Raw genomic sequence first — 17,433 nt, 5'->3', positions numbered from 1 at the left:
TGAAGGGAACACCAAATTTGTGTAGAAATGAGGTAACTTTGGGACTGAAATGAGTAACATCCATCAAATTTTGGAAGTATGTGTACAAGCAACAAAAACAGTGCAACTGATTATGCAGAGTGCTGTTAAATGCACAGCATAAATGAAATGAAAAAAGATTATTTTTTAGAATTTAATACCTTCCAGTTAAAGTTATTTTAGGGGCTACTTACTACTACAGTAGTTTGGGATTTTTGGAAAGAAATGTGATTTCCAAGCTGACAATGTCCCTGTAATACTATATGTACGGCAATGTACCTGTTTCTGTATTCATCTGGAAAAAAAAATAGGCACGCCCACACACACCCAGCTCACTAATTTTTCAGAGTTTACAACATCACTATATTAGAATTTAGATGATTTTGATAGCCTACAGCCCTATCTCAAAGAAAGGGCTAATGCAAGTGTTTATCATAGATGAGTGATTTCATCATGTGGCAGAGAGAGGATAAAGTTCTTACCCCTGATGCACAAAGTATGCTGGCAATGTGCTTATGATGATATGAGCTACCCTAAGGCTAGCTTTACGGAAACACAGTGATAAAAAAGGATATAGTGGGTTTCAATTAACACCACTTTAAGTTATTAAAGAAGTTTACAGATATGATATAACTCAAAAGAAGAAACATTAAGCACAGACAGCTATGAGGGGGAAATAACATTTAAATTTTTTTGGTGAAGGAAAGAGTTTGGCAGGGTACTCTAGTCAGCTTTCTAATTTTGCTTGAGCAATTGCTGTTATTTAGACATCCAACTTTGACTGAGCCAGCCACAAATCTGTTCACATAATTATTTGTATATATCAATGTTGAGCACAAAATGATAAGGGATATATTCCTCATGGTGCTAAAGATGAGACTGTTCATCCATAAAGCTCCTCACTAAGGAACGGGAGCTGAGAAAACTCTCCCACTTCTTCAACCAAACAGGACCTTTTTCTTACTTAGCCCTCTCCCTCTACAAGGCCTGTAAGACATCCCACACTGAGCAGCCCAAGAGCCTCACATTATCTGCCTACTCCCCACAGCCAGCAGCCCTCTCTCCCCACACGGAACTACTGTCAATTCTCTACTGGTTTCTCCCTGCACCCAGTTCCCAGAGCAGCCCACCTCTCCTGCACATTCCAGGCTTGAGGGAAAGCTCAGGAACAGATTCCTGCAATCCAACCCAAATCCACACAGAACACGACTACAGGTGTTGGAATTGGGTCGAATCAAGTATGAAAACAACCTGACACTCTCGGGCTTGGGTCAGGTAGTCTCTAATCAACTTCTTCTGCCCGTAGGGTTGGCGTGGCAGTGACTGCTTTTCCCGCTCCTACCAGCCACCACCACCTCACTAAGCATGGTGTGCTGCAGGGTAAGCTTGCCAACAAGATGCAGCGCCTCTCATTCTGCAGCACACACAGCACAGTGAGGCAGCCAGCAGCAGGAGTGAGGCACATGGCTGCCACGTCACCAACCCTACATAGAGGAGACATCCAGAGATGGATTTTGGCTATGGGGAGCCAGAAGCCCCCACCAGGCCAAGACCTAAAGACAAGGCTATGGCTGCAGTGCAGACACAGGTTCATGGGAAACAGGTCGCTCTACAGTGAGGAATGCTGGGCCAGGAGAACAGGGGAGCAGCTGGTGGGCCAGGGAGTAATTAGCCCCCAGGAACTCTGTGGAGAAAACAAAATAAAGTCTGAGCCAGCAGCTAGACCCTCGCAACACAACTCAATTCCAACAGGACCCCACCACAGGTGCTGGGATTGGGTTGGGTTGAGTCTAGTCTGAAAACAAACCAACACGCTTGGGTCTGGTTCAGATTGGCTGTAATCTAGGTAGGTTTGGGCCGGTCTTTAAAATTAGGCCCAAGCAGACTTTTAGTCAGGAACAGAGAGAGCCAGAAACTCACAATGGAGAAGGTGAAGACTTGCAAAGGAGGGGTTTCTAGAGAAAGGGAAATCACTGGCTCCCCCTCAAGAGTCTTGAGCTGCTACATTCTCAACTCCTGGACCAGGCAGGCCTGCCAACAGTCCCGGAGTCCAGAAGGCACAAGGTGACAAACTAATCTTCACTTCTCTTTCCTCCACCCTATTCCTGCATCCAGCACGGGAACGGGGGAGCTTAGAATTGAGGCCTTTTTTCAAGCTAGTTTACTTAATTTACACATCTGGTTCAGCCAAAGCAGAACTGTATATTGAATATTCAATAAAGTATTTATTATAGTTTATATATAACAGATGGCTCGGCTTTTGCTGAGTCACAGATGAAAAAATCCTGTAAGAATGCCAAATGATACACCTTTTTCTTATTCCATCTGCCCAGGCTCCCCCTGGGAAGTCAACTTTACAGTTTCATATAGCTTACACATGGCTGGACAAGAAAAACAGAAAATATACCGAAAGGGGCATTAGTCTGTACCCTCCTCCCCAATTTCCCCTAGCACTCTCTTATTTTCAGTAAAGGTATTCTTTCTGGGTATTCTGATGCCAAGAACACTGGGAAACTATCAGGGCTTAAGTTTGCCAAATGGCTGCAGTGCGATTCACAGAAGCCCTGTTTATTGAGCATTATTATTAATGGTGAGAAGAACACAGTAGAACTGAGGACTTTCTTTCTGGAATATATCCAGATCTTTAAAAATAATAATAATAATATAGTGCTTTAATTCTGGTTCCAATAGAAAAAAATAACAGATTTATCCTAAATTCCAATTTTTTAAAAAAAATGTGGAAAATATTCAAAAGTGTCAATATTAACCCTGATCTCTTACTAAAACAATAGTCCATTGCAGTTAGAGAGAAAGAGATGCATCAAAAATATCTAAATGTCATATGTGACGGTAAAAATATGAGCAGATTAACATTTTCAACTAGCCTCTAAAAACGCGAATGCTTAGATTTCATTTTTTTTTAAATGTTAGTATCAGAGCCATTGGGGCAGATTCTGTTCTTCTATTCATTTCAATTATAGTCCTGAGAGCATATCTAAGCAGTAAGCCTACACGGCCAAGTATAGTCTCAGCTTTCTGTTAACCTTACACATGCTTTCTGAGTATAAATTAACACATGTTCAAAATGTTTCCATTTTAGACTCCACATAGAATCTTCCAGCAATTAACTACAGTAAAGTATTTCATTGTAAGATAAAAATCAGAAATTGGCCTCAGAGGAATCCCAAGTATCCAAAAATCTTTCATAGATGTTCAAAATCTAAATTTATATCTGGATACAAATTTTGCAGCTCACAATATTCTTGCAACAGGCCAAACCAAACCTTTGAACCCAAACACCCCTGAACTTTGAGGATGGAATTTTTTATAATCCATACCTGGATCTAAAGCCAAATTTTGCAACTTTTCCCTTTCAAAACATGGGATCCAAAAAAGCTCCAAATTTTGTGCTTAAAGCCCACGCCTAGATATAATACCTGAAGGATGGTAGGACTTACATTATCTCCTTGTGTGTAGCTGTCCTTGGAGCAGAGGCATCTATATGGTGTATTACTTGTATCACAATGATCAGCATGACCATGACAATTACACCTGCAAACAAAAACAGCTATTAAAGAAAATACACAACATGCATTATTTGAGAGACATCTCTCCACTATTTTTACACTGTCATGAAGGTAATTTTCTGCTTTGTTAAGAATAAACCAAGTCCCAGAAAATACTGTTCTTAAGTGTAGTAACTATTAGATGTCTTCTCCATTCAACATTTAAAAATGTCAAGTAAATGCAGCTTTCCAGGGGAGTAAATTGACAGGACTGTTTCTAGACCAACTATTAAGTTATCAAGTGTGCATTACGTGCTTTCATTATATACTATGCAGATACAAGGCCTTAATTATTTACTACAGCTAGCACCTATCTTGTCAATATTAACCCTTTGATCTTATAACTTGGTCATAATATCTTAAAGATCTTACATATATTGAACTTAAACATACAGGGCCCAATTTTGCCCTCAATTACACAAAAATTACTCCCACTGAAGTCAAGTCCTTCTATGAAAGTCAATAGGTAATACACCCAAGTAACTGACCGCAGAATTGAGCCTGCAGTCTTTTCTTTTTGGAGGTATGAAATAGCCTCGTAGCTCTGCAGTAGAAAGGACTGTGCATGTAAAAAGTCACTGACACTGCTGTTTAAGTGAAAGAGAAATCACAATACATCTAAATAAATAGCGAACATTTTACAAATTAAGGAAATTAATTTAATATAAAAGTGAATGTGATCCCTGATAGGTTGTTATCCAAAATGAGATCACATCTCTCAAAATATAGATTCAGATATAATACTTGTTCACAAAAATCAGCACCATATGCTCCTTTGGAGACTATTTCACTGTTAAATTTGCATATTATTTACAGGGCATAATTAGTCCTATGACAAGATTGCATACTTAACATACAAATTAAAGTTGTCAGTCACAGATAATACAACACTTTCAGAACAGCTTCCTTTTTAAAGGAAAAACTGTGGCAAAAACAAAGAATGTAGATCGCTATTAAGACCATTAAATTTGTCTGGAAATCTGTAATGAAACTTAGACGACCTACTAAAGCAAAGCAAAAGCAAGGATTTCAGTTATAAGTTCCTATTTAGAAGAGTTTGTAACTCCAAGAAAAAACCTCTTTTGACATATTTGTGTAATAAAAGTCATTAATTATTTTAAATATGCATTTGGATAAACGTTCAGAAAATAGGTTCAATGGTATGTGGGACCTGATCCAATACTATCAGTCAGATATTTTGCACAATCAAAGTAAAACCAGAGTACAGCCATTAACTTCAAGGTGGCTAATGATATATCACACATCTTGCTCAAATTTTCAATTGTTCAGAAGTTTCTTTAACCAAAAAAAGACATTCAGATAACTCCTACCTTCCACTGATTGTAATTTCATCAACTCCATAGTATCTGTGCCTGAAGTTGACCCAAGGCTCAGTTGTATGATACTGGCCAAGAAGATGAATCCTCACTTGCGTGGCTTTTACAAAATCTTGGAGAGATGGAGTATTGTAGAAGTCATTGTAACCAGGCCGACGATTTGGTTCAGGTGTAAGAATGCTGAAAGTAATGTTTCCACGGGAGTATGGAGTAAATCTGTGTTTAAAAAGATGATAAACTGAAAAACATATTTTACAGGTTACCTGTTCTTCATGTTTTCACAGAGGACATTAATTAAGAGAGCACAACTTTATTTATAAATAGAAAAGGAGTACTTGTGGCACCTTAGAGACTAACAAATTTATTTGAGCATAAGCTTTCCTGAGCTACAGCTCTGATGAAGTGAGCTGTAGCTCATGAAAGCTTATGCTCAAATAAATTTGTTAGTCTCTAAGGTGCCACAAGTACTCCTTTTCTTTTTGCGGATACAGACTAACATGGCTGCTACTCTGAAACCAACTATATTTATGGCTTCTAATGGACAAATTTTGATGCAAATGAAAACCACAAACACAGATCAAATAAAAGATATATTTTTATCTTATGGCATATGCCGTATGTCTGTTTTCCCCAAACTGCCACTTTGTGGTTCAGAATATAAATGTTCATTTTAAATATAGAGCCTCTAGCCCTTAAAGAAAACCTTGAAAATGAATACAGCAATGTTTTCCCCAGTTTGCAGAGGGCCTGAAACAATGATTCAGAGGTATAAACTGGCCTTGTTGATATAAGGTGTTAAATTATCACCACTGAGCATTTGAGTTAAGTGCCCACATTATTAACTGTTTCCCAGCTGATCAAGGTATGTAAAAAACAGAGGCACAAATCAATTATGAAGACCTATACAAACTACTGTGACATCTCATTTTGGTTGCACTTGGTAGAGTACTACACAACTTCCTTCCCTCTCCCCAAATCAAGAAAAATGCAAGTGCATGGAGGTTAGTGAAATCCAGCAGAGCCCAATGAGAGCCAAGGCCAATGAGCCCAGCTGAATATTTGAGCTTCAACAATGGAGGACATAGCCAAGCAAAGCCCAACACAGCATGCCTAATCAGAGGGTCTTCACAACCTATGATGATTAGCATCTCATTTTGGCTTATTTAATGGGCAGAGTTTGGCAAGTAGACAGAGCCTATGTAGAAGAACCACTGCTTTTTCCCCTACCCAAATTTGGACTCTCTAAAACCTATGAACCCAAAAGCAGAACTTGACACTTGATAAATGAAATTCCCATGTATTGTTTTTCCCTCCAGAAAACTGCTGGGCTATTTGAAACTTAGAAGCTCTTGCTAGGAATTTTTGTAAACAGTTCCCAGTTTAAACACCTACCCTGCAATGAAATCCTCTGCTAGTGCAGACCCTTGAGTCTCAGGAGGGGTCCCACTGACTTCGCTGAACCCCTACACGAATCAGAGGCCCATGCTACAGCATCAGATCCTCAGTTTTTCAACAGAAAATGGCTGGAGGGTCACAAACTGATCTCCAAGCAACCCATTATTACCCATTTCTTGTAACTGTCTCTATGATTCTCTATGATTTTCTGACTTTAAGGGCTCTTAAAACCGGTTTCTGTACTCCTCCCTGACAAGTCCTGCTTTGAGCAGGGGGTTGGACTAGATGACCTCCCAAGGTCCCTTCCAACCCTGATATTCTAAGTGGATTAGTGCTGAAATCAACCTTGCTGGGTCCAATTTGGGGTAGTGTGGATGCAATTCGACAGTATTGGCCTCCGGGAGCTATCCCAGAGTGCTCCATTGTGACTGCTCTGGACTGCACTCTCAACTCAGATGCACTGGCCAGGTCGACAGGAAAAGCCCCCCAAACTTTTGAATTTCATTTCCTGTTTGGCCAGTGTGGCGAGCTGATCAGCACAGGTGACCATGCAGAGCTCTTCAGCACAGGTGACCATGCAGTCCCAGAATCGCAAAAGAGCTCCAGCATGGACTGAACGGAAGGTACTGGATCTGATCACTGTATGGAGAGATGAATCCGTGATATCAGAACTCCGTTCGAAAAGATGAAATGCAAAAATATTTGAAAAAATCTCCAAGGGCATGAAGGACAGAGGCTATAACAGGGACACACAGCAGTGCCACGTGAAACTTAAGGAGTTCAGGCAAGCCTACCAAAGAACCAGAGAGGCACACGGTCGCTCTGGGTCAGAGCCCCAGACATGCCGCTTCTATGATGAGCTGCATGCCATTCTACGGGGTGCCCCTCCAACTACCCCAGCCCTGTGCATGGACTCTGTCAATGGACTCTCACACAACAGGGATGCAGATTTTGGGGACAAGGAAGATGAGGAGGAGGAGGAGGAGGCTGAAGCACAGCAAACCAGCAGTGAAACCGTTTTCTCCGACAGCCAGGAACTGTTGCTCACGCTGGATCTAGTACCCTCCCAACCCACTGAAGGCGGGCTCCCGGACCTAGAAGGCTGAGAAGAGACCTCTGGTGAGTGTACCTTTGTACATATAATACACGGTTTAAAAGCAAGCGCGTTTAATGATTAATTTGCCCTGAAGACTTGGGATGCATTCGCGGCCAGTACAGCTACTGGAAAAGTCTATTAACGTGTCTGGGGATGGAGCGGAAATCCTCCAGGGACATCTCAATGAAGCTCTCCTGGATGTACTCCCAAAGCCTTTGCAAAAGGTTTCTGGGGAGGGCAGCCTTATTCTGTCCTCCATGGTAGGACACTTTACCATGGCAAGCCAGCAGCACGTAGTCTGGAATCATTGCATAACAAAGCATGGCAGCATATGGTCCCGGTGTTTGCTGGCATTCAAGCAACAAGTTCTTTATCTCTCTGTGATATCCTCAGGAGAGTGATATCATTCATGGTCACCTGGTTGAAATAGGGGAATTTTATTAAGGGGACATTCAGAGGTGGCCGTTCCTGCTGGACTGTTTGCCTGTGGCTGAACAGAAATCATCCCCGCTGTTAAGCCATGTGGTGGGGGGAGGGGTGAAACAATCATCCCAGAGAACTGTGCGGGTGGGGACTTAGTTGGGTTTGTGCTGCACGCTAATCCGAAAACTGCAGCCCCTCCTTTTAAATGGCCAACCCATTTTAAAGGGCCAACCCAGTGGGTGCTTTGTATATGAAATGAGAGTGCTGCTGTTTGAAACCATTCCCACATGTTAGGAAGGTTAAAGAAGCCAAAAGACTGTGGCTTACCACATCTGCCTGCAAGCCGAATTCTGTTGCCTGCCGGCCCTGCATGTGTGATCTCTCACACCATACCAGTAGGCCCTCGATATAAGAGGCAAAATGCAACCTTGTAAAGAAAGCACACGTGCTATGTAATGTTAACAGCTTGGTTCACCGTGAAAGAGTCTACCCATTGTTCTCTAAAATGTCTCTTTTTAAAGACTAATCTCCCTTTTTTCCCTCCCGCAGCTGCAAATGTTTCATCGCTCCACGTATCATCTCCATCCCAGAGGCTATCAAAGACTAGAAGCCAAAAAAAAAAACGCACTCGCAATGAAATGTTCTCTGAACTCATGCAGACCTCCCACGCTGAAAGAGCCCAGCACAATGCATGGAGGGAGACAATGTCAGAGTCCAGGAAAGCCCAAAATGAACGCGAGGACAGGAGGGACGAGCGAGAGGACAGGAGGGACGAGCGAGAGGACAGGAGGGACGAGCGAGAGGACAGGAGGGACGAGCAAGAGGAGCGGTGGCATCAGCGTGATAAGAGGCCGGCAGGATGGCAGGATGCAATGCCGAGGCTACTCGAGGATCAAACTGATATGCTCCGGCGTATGGTTGAGGTGCAGGAAAGGCAGCAGGAGCACAGACACCCAAGAACACAGCGTGGGGGGCCTCCGGGCATCCAGTTACTCCACCACAGAGGACTGCCCAAGCAACAGAAACCTGGCATTCAATAAGTTTTGAAGTGCAGTGTGGCCTTGTCCTTCCATCCTCCCCTCCTCCAGCACCCCATCCGGGGCTTCCCTCCTCCTCAACCCCTCCTGGGCTACCTTAGCAGTTATCCCCCCATTTGTGTTATGAATTAATAAAGAATGCATAAATTTGAAAAAAACAATGACTTTATTGCCTCTGCAAGCGGTGATTGAAGGGGGGAGGGCAGTTGGCTTACAGGAAAGTAGAGTGAACCAAGGGGGCAGGTTTTCATCAAGGAGAAATAAACAGAACTTTCACACCATAGCCTGGCCAGTCATGAAACGGGTTTTCAAAGCTTCTCTGATGCACAGCGTGCCCTGCTGTGCTCTTCTAACCACCCTGGTGTCTGGCTGCGCGTAATCAGCGGCCAGGCGATTTGCCTCAACCTCCCACCCCACCATAAACATCTCCCCGTTACTCTCACAGATGTTGTGAAGCACACAGCAAGCAGTAATAACAATGGGAATACTGGTTTTGCTGAGGTCAAACTGAGGAGGTAAACTGGGCCAGTGCACTTTTAAAGTCCAAATGCACATTCTACCACCATTCTGCACTTGCTCAGCCTATAGCTGAACAGCTCCTGACTACTGTCCAGGTTGTCTGTGTATGGTTTCATGAGCCATGGCATTAAGGGGCAGACTCGGTCCCCAAGGATAACTATAGGCATTTCAACATCCCCAACGGTTATTTTCTGGTCAGGAAAGTAAGTCCCTTGCTGCAGCCGTTCCCACAGACCAGAGTTCCTAAAGATGTGAGCATCATGTACCTTTCCCGGTCATCCCATGTTGGTGAAATGTTCCTTGTGATCCATCAGTGCTTGCAGCACCATTGAAAAGTACCCCTTGCGGTTTATGTACTCGCCGGCTTGGTGCTCCGGTGCCAAGATAGGGATATGGGTTCCGTCTATGGCCCCACCACAGTTAGGGAATCCCATTGCAGCAAAGCCATCCACTATGACCTGCACATTTCCCAGAGTTATTGCCCTTGATAGCAGCAGGTCAGTGATCACGTTGGCTACTTGGATCACAGCAGCCTCCACAGTAGATTTGCCCACACCAAATTGATTCCCGACTGACCGGTAGCTGTCTGGCGTTGCAAGCTTCCACAGGGCTATCACCACTCGCTTCTCAACTGTGAGGCCTGCTCTCATCTGGGTATTCTTGTGCTTCAGGGCAGGGGGAAGCAAGTCACAAAGTTCCATGGAAGTGCCCTTACGCATGCGAAAGTTTCACAGCCATTGGGAATCGTCCCAGACCTGCAACACTATGCAGTTCCACCAGTCTGTGCTTGTTTCCTTGGCCCAGAATCGGCGTTCCACAGCATGATCCTGCCCCACTGCCACCAGGATGGCCAAATTGCTGGGGTCCGTACTTTGAGAGAAGTCTGTGTCCATGTCCTCATCACTCTCCTCACTGCGCTGCCGTCGCCTACTCGCCTGCTTTTGCAGGTTCCAGTTCTGGTTCTGCATATACTGCTGGATAATACACATGGTGTTTAGAACGGTCACAACTGCCACGGTGATCTGAGCAGGCTCCATGCTTGCCGTGGTATGGCATGAGCAGGAGAGCAAAGTGGCAGCGGAAGCAGCGGGTGGATGATGACGCTGACAGCAATATGGCGCCCACACATAAAAAAGCGCAAAACGATTGTCAGCCGTTGCTTTCACGGAGGGAGGAGCAAGGGGTAGACTGGCAGCAGACGGTGCAGTATGACTGCTAGCCATCATTGTCATCTCCTGGGCGCTTGCCAGCAGACAGTGCAGTAAGACTGCTAGCTGTCATCGTCTCCTGAGTGCTTGCAGTGCTGCTGGCTGGGAGAGCAGCCTGAGGCAGAATGGCCCCCTCAAGGGCTGAACTCACAATCCTGAGTTTAGCAGACCAATGCTCAAACCACTGAGCTATTCCTCTGCCCATATTCCAGGCAGGACTGAAACTCCACTAGAAAAAACTTAAAGAAGAGAATGACCTGAGTCACTCCTATTTATGTCCAGGTGTCCCTGACAGAAGCAGCCATGTCTGCCCAGGCGCCTCAACCAACCTCACTGAGGCCAGCCAAGAGTACCCAGGAGAAGATGAAGACGGTTACCAGTCATAACGCACCATCTGCTGCTGTGTAGCAATGCAGTCCCGCGTCTGCCAGCACCCAGTAGATGTACAGTGACGGTGAGCTGAGCGGGCTCCATGCTTGCCATGGTATGGTGTCTGCATGGGTAACCTGGGGAAAAAGGTGCGAAATGATTGTCTGCCATTGCTTTCATGGAGGGAGGGAGGGCCTGATGACGTGTACCCAGAACCACCCACAATATTTTTTGCCCCATCAGGCATTGGGATCTCAACCCAGAATTCCAATGGGCGGCGCAGACTGTGGGAACTGTGGGATAGCTACCCACAGTGCAATGCTCGGGAAGTCGACGCTAGCCTCGGTACTGTGGACACACTCCACCGATTTAATGGTCTTAAGTGGGGACACACAGAATAGACTGTATAAAATCACTTTCTAAAAAATCGACTTCTATACATTCAACCTAATTTCATAGTGTAGACATACCCTGAGAGCCCAGAGAAAGATGATCACACTTTAAAAGCCTCGGCAAGATGGCAAATGTGAAACAGCAAAAGCCTACAGCACCTGGTACTGTATTCCCAGATTATTTTCCAGCCAAGTACTAAACAGGCCTAACACTGACTCGCCTCTGAAATCAGGCAAGAGCTTGTGCATTATGACAGATATGGCTATAAGCAGAATTGGTTTACTTTTTAATTTGCACAAGGCAGTCAGTGAAACAGGGGACTGGCAATACGTTTCTGAGATGGCATTTGTGTTCTTGCATTTAAAGGCTAAAAGCATTAGAAAATGAATTTGTACCCTATTTCTTGAATGGTTTCTCACATCCACTATAATTCTAAAGAGATGACTTTGGGTATGTCCACACTATGAAATTAGGTCGAATTTATAGAAGTCGTTTTTTTAGAAATCTGTTTTATATATTCGAGTGTGTGTCCCCCCACAGAAAATGCTCTAAGTGCATTAAGTGCATTAACTCAGCAGGGTGCTTCCACAGTACCGAGGCTAGAGTCAACTTCCAGGGCGTTGCACTGTGGGTAGCTATCCCACAGTTCCCGCAGTCTCTGCTGCCCATTGGAATTCTGGGTTGAGATCCCAATGCCTGATGGGGCTAAAACATTGTCACGGGTGGTTCTGGGTACATATCGTCAGGCCCCCGTTCCCTCCCTCCCTCCGTGAAAGCAAGGGCAGACAATCATTTCGCGTCTTTTTTCCTGAGTTACCATACCACAGCAAGCATGGAGCCCACTCAGCTCACTGTCACCGTATGTCTCCTGGGTGCTGGCAGATGTGGTACTGCATTGCTACACAGTAGCAGCAACCCATTGCCTTGTGGCAGCAGACGATACAATACGACTGGTTGCCGTCCTCGTCATGTCTGAGGTGCTCCTGGCCACGTCGGCTGGGAGCGCCTGGGCAGACATGGGCGCAGGGACTAAATCTGGAGTGACTCAACCAGGTCATTCTCTTTAGTCCTGCAGTCAGTCCTATTGAACCATCTTATGGTGAGCAGGCAGGTGATAGGGATTGCTAGCAGTCGTACTGTACCATCTTCTGCCAGGCAGGCAAGAGATGAGGATGGCTAGCAGTCCTACTGCACCGTCTTCTGCCAAGCAGCCATGAGATGTGGATGGCTTGCAGTCCTTCTGCACTGTCTGCTGCCAGCCAAAGATGTAAAAGATAGATGGAGTGGATCAAAACAAGAAATAGACCAGATTTGTTTTGTACTCATTTGCTTCCCCCCTCCCCCATCTAGGGGACTCATTCCTCTAGGTCATACTGCCATCACTCACAGAGAAGGTACAGCGAGGTAAATCTAGCCATGTATCAATCAGAGGCCAGACTAACCTCCTTGTTCCAATAAGAACAATAACTTAGGTGCACCATTTCTTATTGGAACCCTCCGTGAAGTCCTGCCTGAAATACTCCTTGATGTAAAGCCACCCCCTTTGTTGATTTTAGCTCCCTGAAGCCAACCCTGTAAGCCATGTCGTCAGTCGCCCCTCCCTCCATCAGAGCAACGGCAGACAATCGTTCCGCGCCTTTTTTCTGTGCGGACGCCATACCAAGGCAAGCATGGAGGCCGCTCAGCTCACTTTGGCAATTAGGAGCACATTAAACACCACACACATTATCTAGCAGTATATGCAGCACCAGAACCTGGCAGAGCGATACCGGCTGAGGGGAGGCGACGTCAGCGCGGTCACGTGAGTGATCAGGACATGGACACAGATTTCTCTGAAAGCATGGGCCCTGCCAATGCATGCATCACGGTGCTAATGGGGCAGGTTCATGCTGTGGAACGCCGATTCTGGGCTCGGGAAACAAGCACAGACTGGTGGGACCACATAGTGTTGCAGGTCTGGGACAATTCCCAGTGGCTGCAAAACTTTCGCATGTGTAAGGGCACTTTCATGGAACTTTGTGACTTGCTTTCCCCTGCCCTGAAGCGCCTGAATACCAAGATGAGAGCAGCCCTCACAGTTGAGAAGCGAGTGGCGATAGCCCTGTGGAAGCTTGCAACGCCAGACAGCTACCGGTCAGTTGGGAATCAATTTGGAGTGGATACTTTTTGCGAATACAGACTAACACGGCTGTTACTCTGAAATTTGGAGTGGGCAAATCTACTGGGGGGGCTGCTGTGATCCAAGTAGCCCACGCAATCAAAGATCTGCTGATATCAAGGGTAGTGACCCTGGGAAGTGTGCAGGTCATAGTGGATGGCTTTGCTGCAATGGGATTCCCTAACTGTGGTGGGGCCATAGACGGAACCCATATCCCTATCTTGGCACCGGAGCACCAAGCCGGCGAGTACATAAATCGCAAGGGGTACTTTTCAATAGTGCTGCAAGCTCTGGTGGATCACAAGGGACGTTTCACCAACATCAACGTGGGATGGCCGGGAAAGGTACATGACGCTCGCATCTTCAGGAACTCTGGTCTGTTTCAAAAGCTGCAGGAAGGGACTTTATTCCCAGACCAGAAAATAACCACTGGGGATGTTGAAATGCCAATATGTATCCTTGGGGACCCAGCCTACCCCTTAATGCCATGGCTCATGAAGCCGTACACAGGCAGCCTGGACAGTAGTCAGGAGCTGTTCAACTGCAGGCTGAGCAAGTGCAGAATGGTGGTAGAATGTGCATTTGGACATTTAAAGGCACGCTGGCGCAGTTAACTGACTCGCTTAGACCTCAGCGAAACCAATATTCCCACTGTTATTACTGCTTGCTGTGTGCTCCACAATATCTGTGAGAGTAAGGGGGAGATGTTTATGGCAGGATGGGAGGTTAAGGCAAATCGCCTGGCTGCTGGTTACGCGCAGCCAGACACCAGGGCGGTTAGAAGAGCACAGGAGGGTGCGGTACGCATCAGAGAAACTTTGAAAACCAGTTTCATGACTGGCCAGGCTACGGTGTGAAAGTTCTGTTTGTTTCTTCTTGATGAAACCCCCCGCCCCTTGGTTCACTCTACTTCCCTGTAAGCTAACCACTCTCCCCTCCTCCCTTTGATCACTGCTTGCAGAGGCAATAAAGTCATTGTTGCTTCATATTCATGCATTCTTTATTCATTCATCACACAAATAGGGGGATGACTACCAAGGTAGCCCAGGAGGGGTGGTGGAGGAGGGAAGGAAAATGCCACACAGCACTTTAAAAGTTTACAACTTTAAAATTTATTGAATGCCAGCCTTCTTTTTTTTTGGGCAATCCTCTGTGGCGGAGTGGCCGGTTGGCCAGAGGCCCCCCCACCGCGTTCTTGGGTGTCTGGGTGTGGAGGCTATGGAACTTGGGGAGGAGGGCGGTTGGTTACACAGGGGCTGTAGGGGCAGTCTGTGCTCCAGCTGCCTTTGCTGCAGCTCAACCATACACTGGAGCATACTGGTTTGATCCTCCAGCAGCCTCAGCATTGAATCCTGCCTCCTCTCATCATGCTGCCGCCACATTTGAGCTTCAGCCCTGTCTTCAGCCCGCCACTTACTCTCTTCAGCCTGCCACTTACTCCTCCCGGTCATTCTGTGCTTTCCTGCACTCTGACATTATTTGCCTCCACACATTCATCTGTGCTCTGTCAGTGTGGGAGGACAGCATGAGCTCAGAGAACATTTCATCACGAGTGCGTTTTTTTTCTTTCTAATCATCTTAGCCTCTGGGAAGGAGAAGATCCTGTGATCATTGAAACACATGCAGCTGGTAGAGAAAAAAAAAGGGACAGCGGTATTTAAAAAGACACATTTTATAAAACAGTGGCTACACTCTTTCAGGGTAAAGCTTGCTGTTAACATTACATACATAGCACATGTGCTTTCGTTACAAGGTCGCATTTTGCCTCCCCCCACCGCGTGGCTACCCCCTCAACCCTCCACCCTACCCGTAGCTAACAGCGGGGAACATTTCTGTTCATCCATAGGCAAACAGCCCAGCAGGAACGGGCTCCTCTGAGAGTCCCCTGAAGAAAAGCACCCTATTTCAACCAGGTGACCATGAATGATATCTCACTCTCCTGAGGATAACACAGAGAGATAAAGAACGGATGTTGTTTGAATGCCAGCAAACATACACTGCAATGCTTTGTTGTACAATGATTCCCGAGTACGTGTTACTGGCCTGAAGTGGTAAAGTGTCCTACCATGAAGGACGCAATAAGGCTGCCCTCCCCAGGAACCTTTTGCAAAGGCTTTGGGAGTACATCCAGGAGAGCCGCGAATGCCAGGGCAAATTAATCCGTTCACATGCTTGCTTTTAAACCATGTATAGTATTTTAAAAGGTACACTCACCGGAGGTCTCTCCTCCGCCTGCCGGGTCCAGGAGGCAGTCTTGGGTGGGTTTGGGGGGTACTGGCTCCAGGTCCAGGGTGAGAAACAGTTCCTGGCTGTTGGGAAAACTGTTTCTCCGCTTGCTTGCTGTGAGCTATCTACAACCTCATCATCATCATCATCATTTCTTCATCCCCAAAACCTGCTTCCATGTTGCCTCCATCTCCATTGAAGGAGTCAAACAACACGGCTGGGGTAGTGGTGGCTGAACCCCCTAAAATGGCATGCAGCTCATCATAGTAGCAGCATGTTTGGGGCTCTGACCCGGAGCGGCCGTTCGCCTCTCTGGTTTTCTGGTAGGCTTGCCTCAGCTCCTTAAGTTTCACACGACACTGCTTCAGGTCCCTGTTATGGCCTCTGTTCTTCATGCCCTGGGAGATTTTGACAAAGGTTTTGGCATTTCGAAAACTTGAACGACTTCTGATAGCATGGATTCCTCTCCCCATACAGCGATCAGATCCCGTACCTCCCGTTCAGTCCATGCTGGAGCTCTTTTGCGATTCTGGGACTCCATCATGGTCACCTCTGCTGATGAGCTCTGCATGGTCACCTGCAGCTTGCCATGCTGGCCAAACAGGAAATGAGATTCAAAAGTTCGCAGTTCTTTTCCTGTCTACCTGGCCAGTGCATCTGAGTTGAGAGTGCTGTCTAGAGCGGTCACAATGGAGCACTCTGGGATAGCTCCCGGAGGCCAATACCGTCGAATTGTGTCCACAGTACCCCAAATTCGACCCGGTAAGGCCGATTTAAGCGCTAATCCACTTGTCAGGGGTGGAGTAAGGAAATCGATTTTAAGAGCCCTTTAAGTCAAAATAAAGTGCTTCATCGTGTGGACGGGTGCAGGTTTACATCGATTTAATGTTGCTAAATTTGACCTAAAGTCCTAGTGTAGACCAGGGCTTTGTCTCATCACTTTTGCCCTCGCTGATTTTTGTCCATCACTACAAAAGCATCTAATTTCCAACACAAGATCTGACACTCAGATGTCATCTGTGATATTTTTTAGATTAACTGCTCAAAATGCTCAAAATGCTCAAAATCAGTTAAACTAGCACCCTTCTCTATCCCTCTTATCAGTGCGTCTCAATTTCTTACTAAGTCCCATAAAATATGAATTACCAAATTTCAATATTCTAACTCATTTAGAACATGGTAATCAATTGTGTCAGCTGCTTGACTGTTTGAAATCTGATAAAAATGACAGGTGACCTTTTGGTGATCTCCAATGGAAAGGTTAAATTTGGGATCTTTTATGTACTCGGCAGCCCATAATAAACGAGCATATCAAATTTCAAGATTCTATCTCAATGGGAACATGGAAATGAACTGCGTCAGACACCAGTTAAAAGCATCTGTATGGTATAGATAATATCTATTCATACCTAGGAAGCTGGAGACAGTTGACAGAGTCTGGATTTTCTAGAGAGCCATTGTTATCCATTCCAAAAATACTGCAATATCTAGCAAAATACTGCCAATCTTCCCAGTTTAAATCATTTTTCTTTTTCCTTTGAATTCTCATTGCTTCCGGCTGTGGACTATAGAACTGAAGGATAATATAGAACACCTACAAATGAACAACAAAATACAGAACAGAAATTAGAATAGCTTGAGCTACATGCCAACATGAATACAAATATTAAATAAATTTCTGTATCCAC

General features: G+C 45.4%; 1 protein-coding gene across 1 annotated transcript in view; it reads right to left on the bottom strand.

Annotated features, from left to right (window-relative positions):
- Positions 1-17,433, bottom strand: part of USH2A (usherin) — a 571,967-nt gene that overhangs the window by 506,083 nt on the left and 48,451 nt on the right. Inside the window, exons 6-8 of the mRNA XM_073338913.1 lie at positions 17,155-17,339; positions 4,916-5,137; positions 3,477-3,570 (exon numbers count right to left, since the gene is read on the bottom strand). Of these exons, the coding sequence (XP_073195014.1) occupies positions 3,477-3,570; positions 4,916-5,137; positions 17,155-17,339 (501 nt within the window). The remainder of the gene's footprint in view (positions 1-3,476; positions 3,571-4,915; positions 5,138-17,154; positions 17,340-17,433) is intronic.

Source organism: Lepidochelys kempii, chromosome 3 (assembly GCF_965140265.1).
Source record: "Lepidochelys kempii isolate rLepKem1 chromosome 3, rLepKem1.hap2, whole genome shotgun sequence".
Lineage (NCBI taxonomy): Eukaryota > Metazoa > Chordata > Testudines > Cheloniidae > Lepidochelys > Lepidochelys kempii.
Note: the sequence above shows the minus strand (reverse complement) of the source record. Positions and strands in the feature narration are given on the sequence as shown.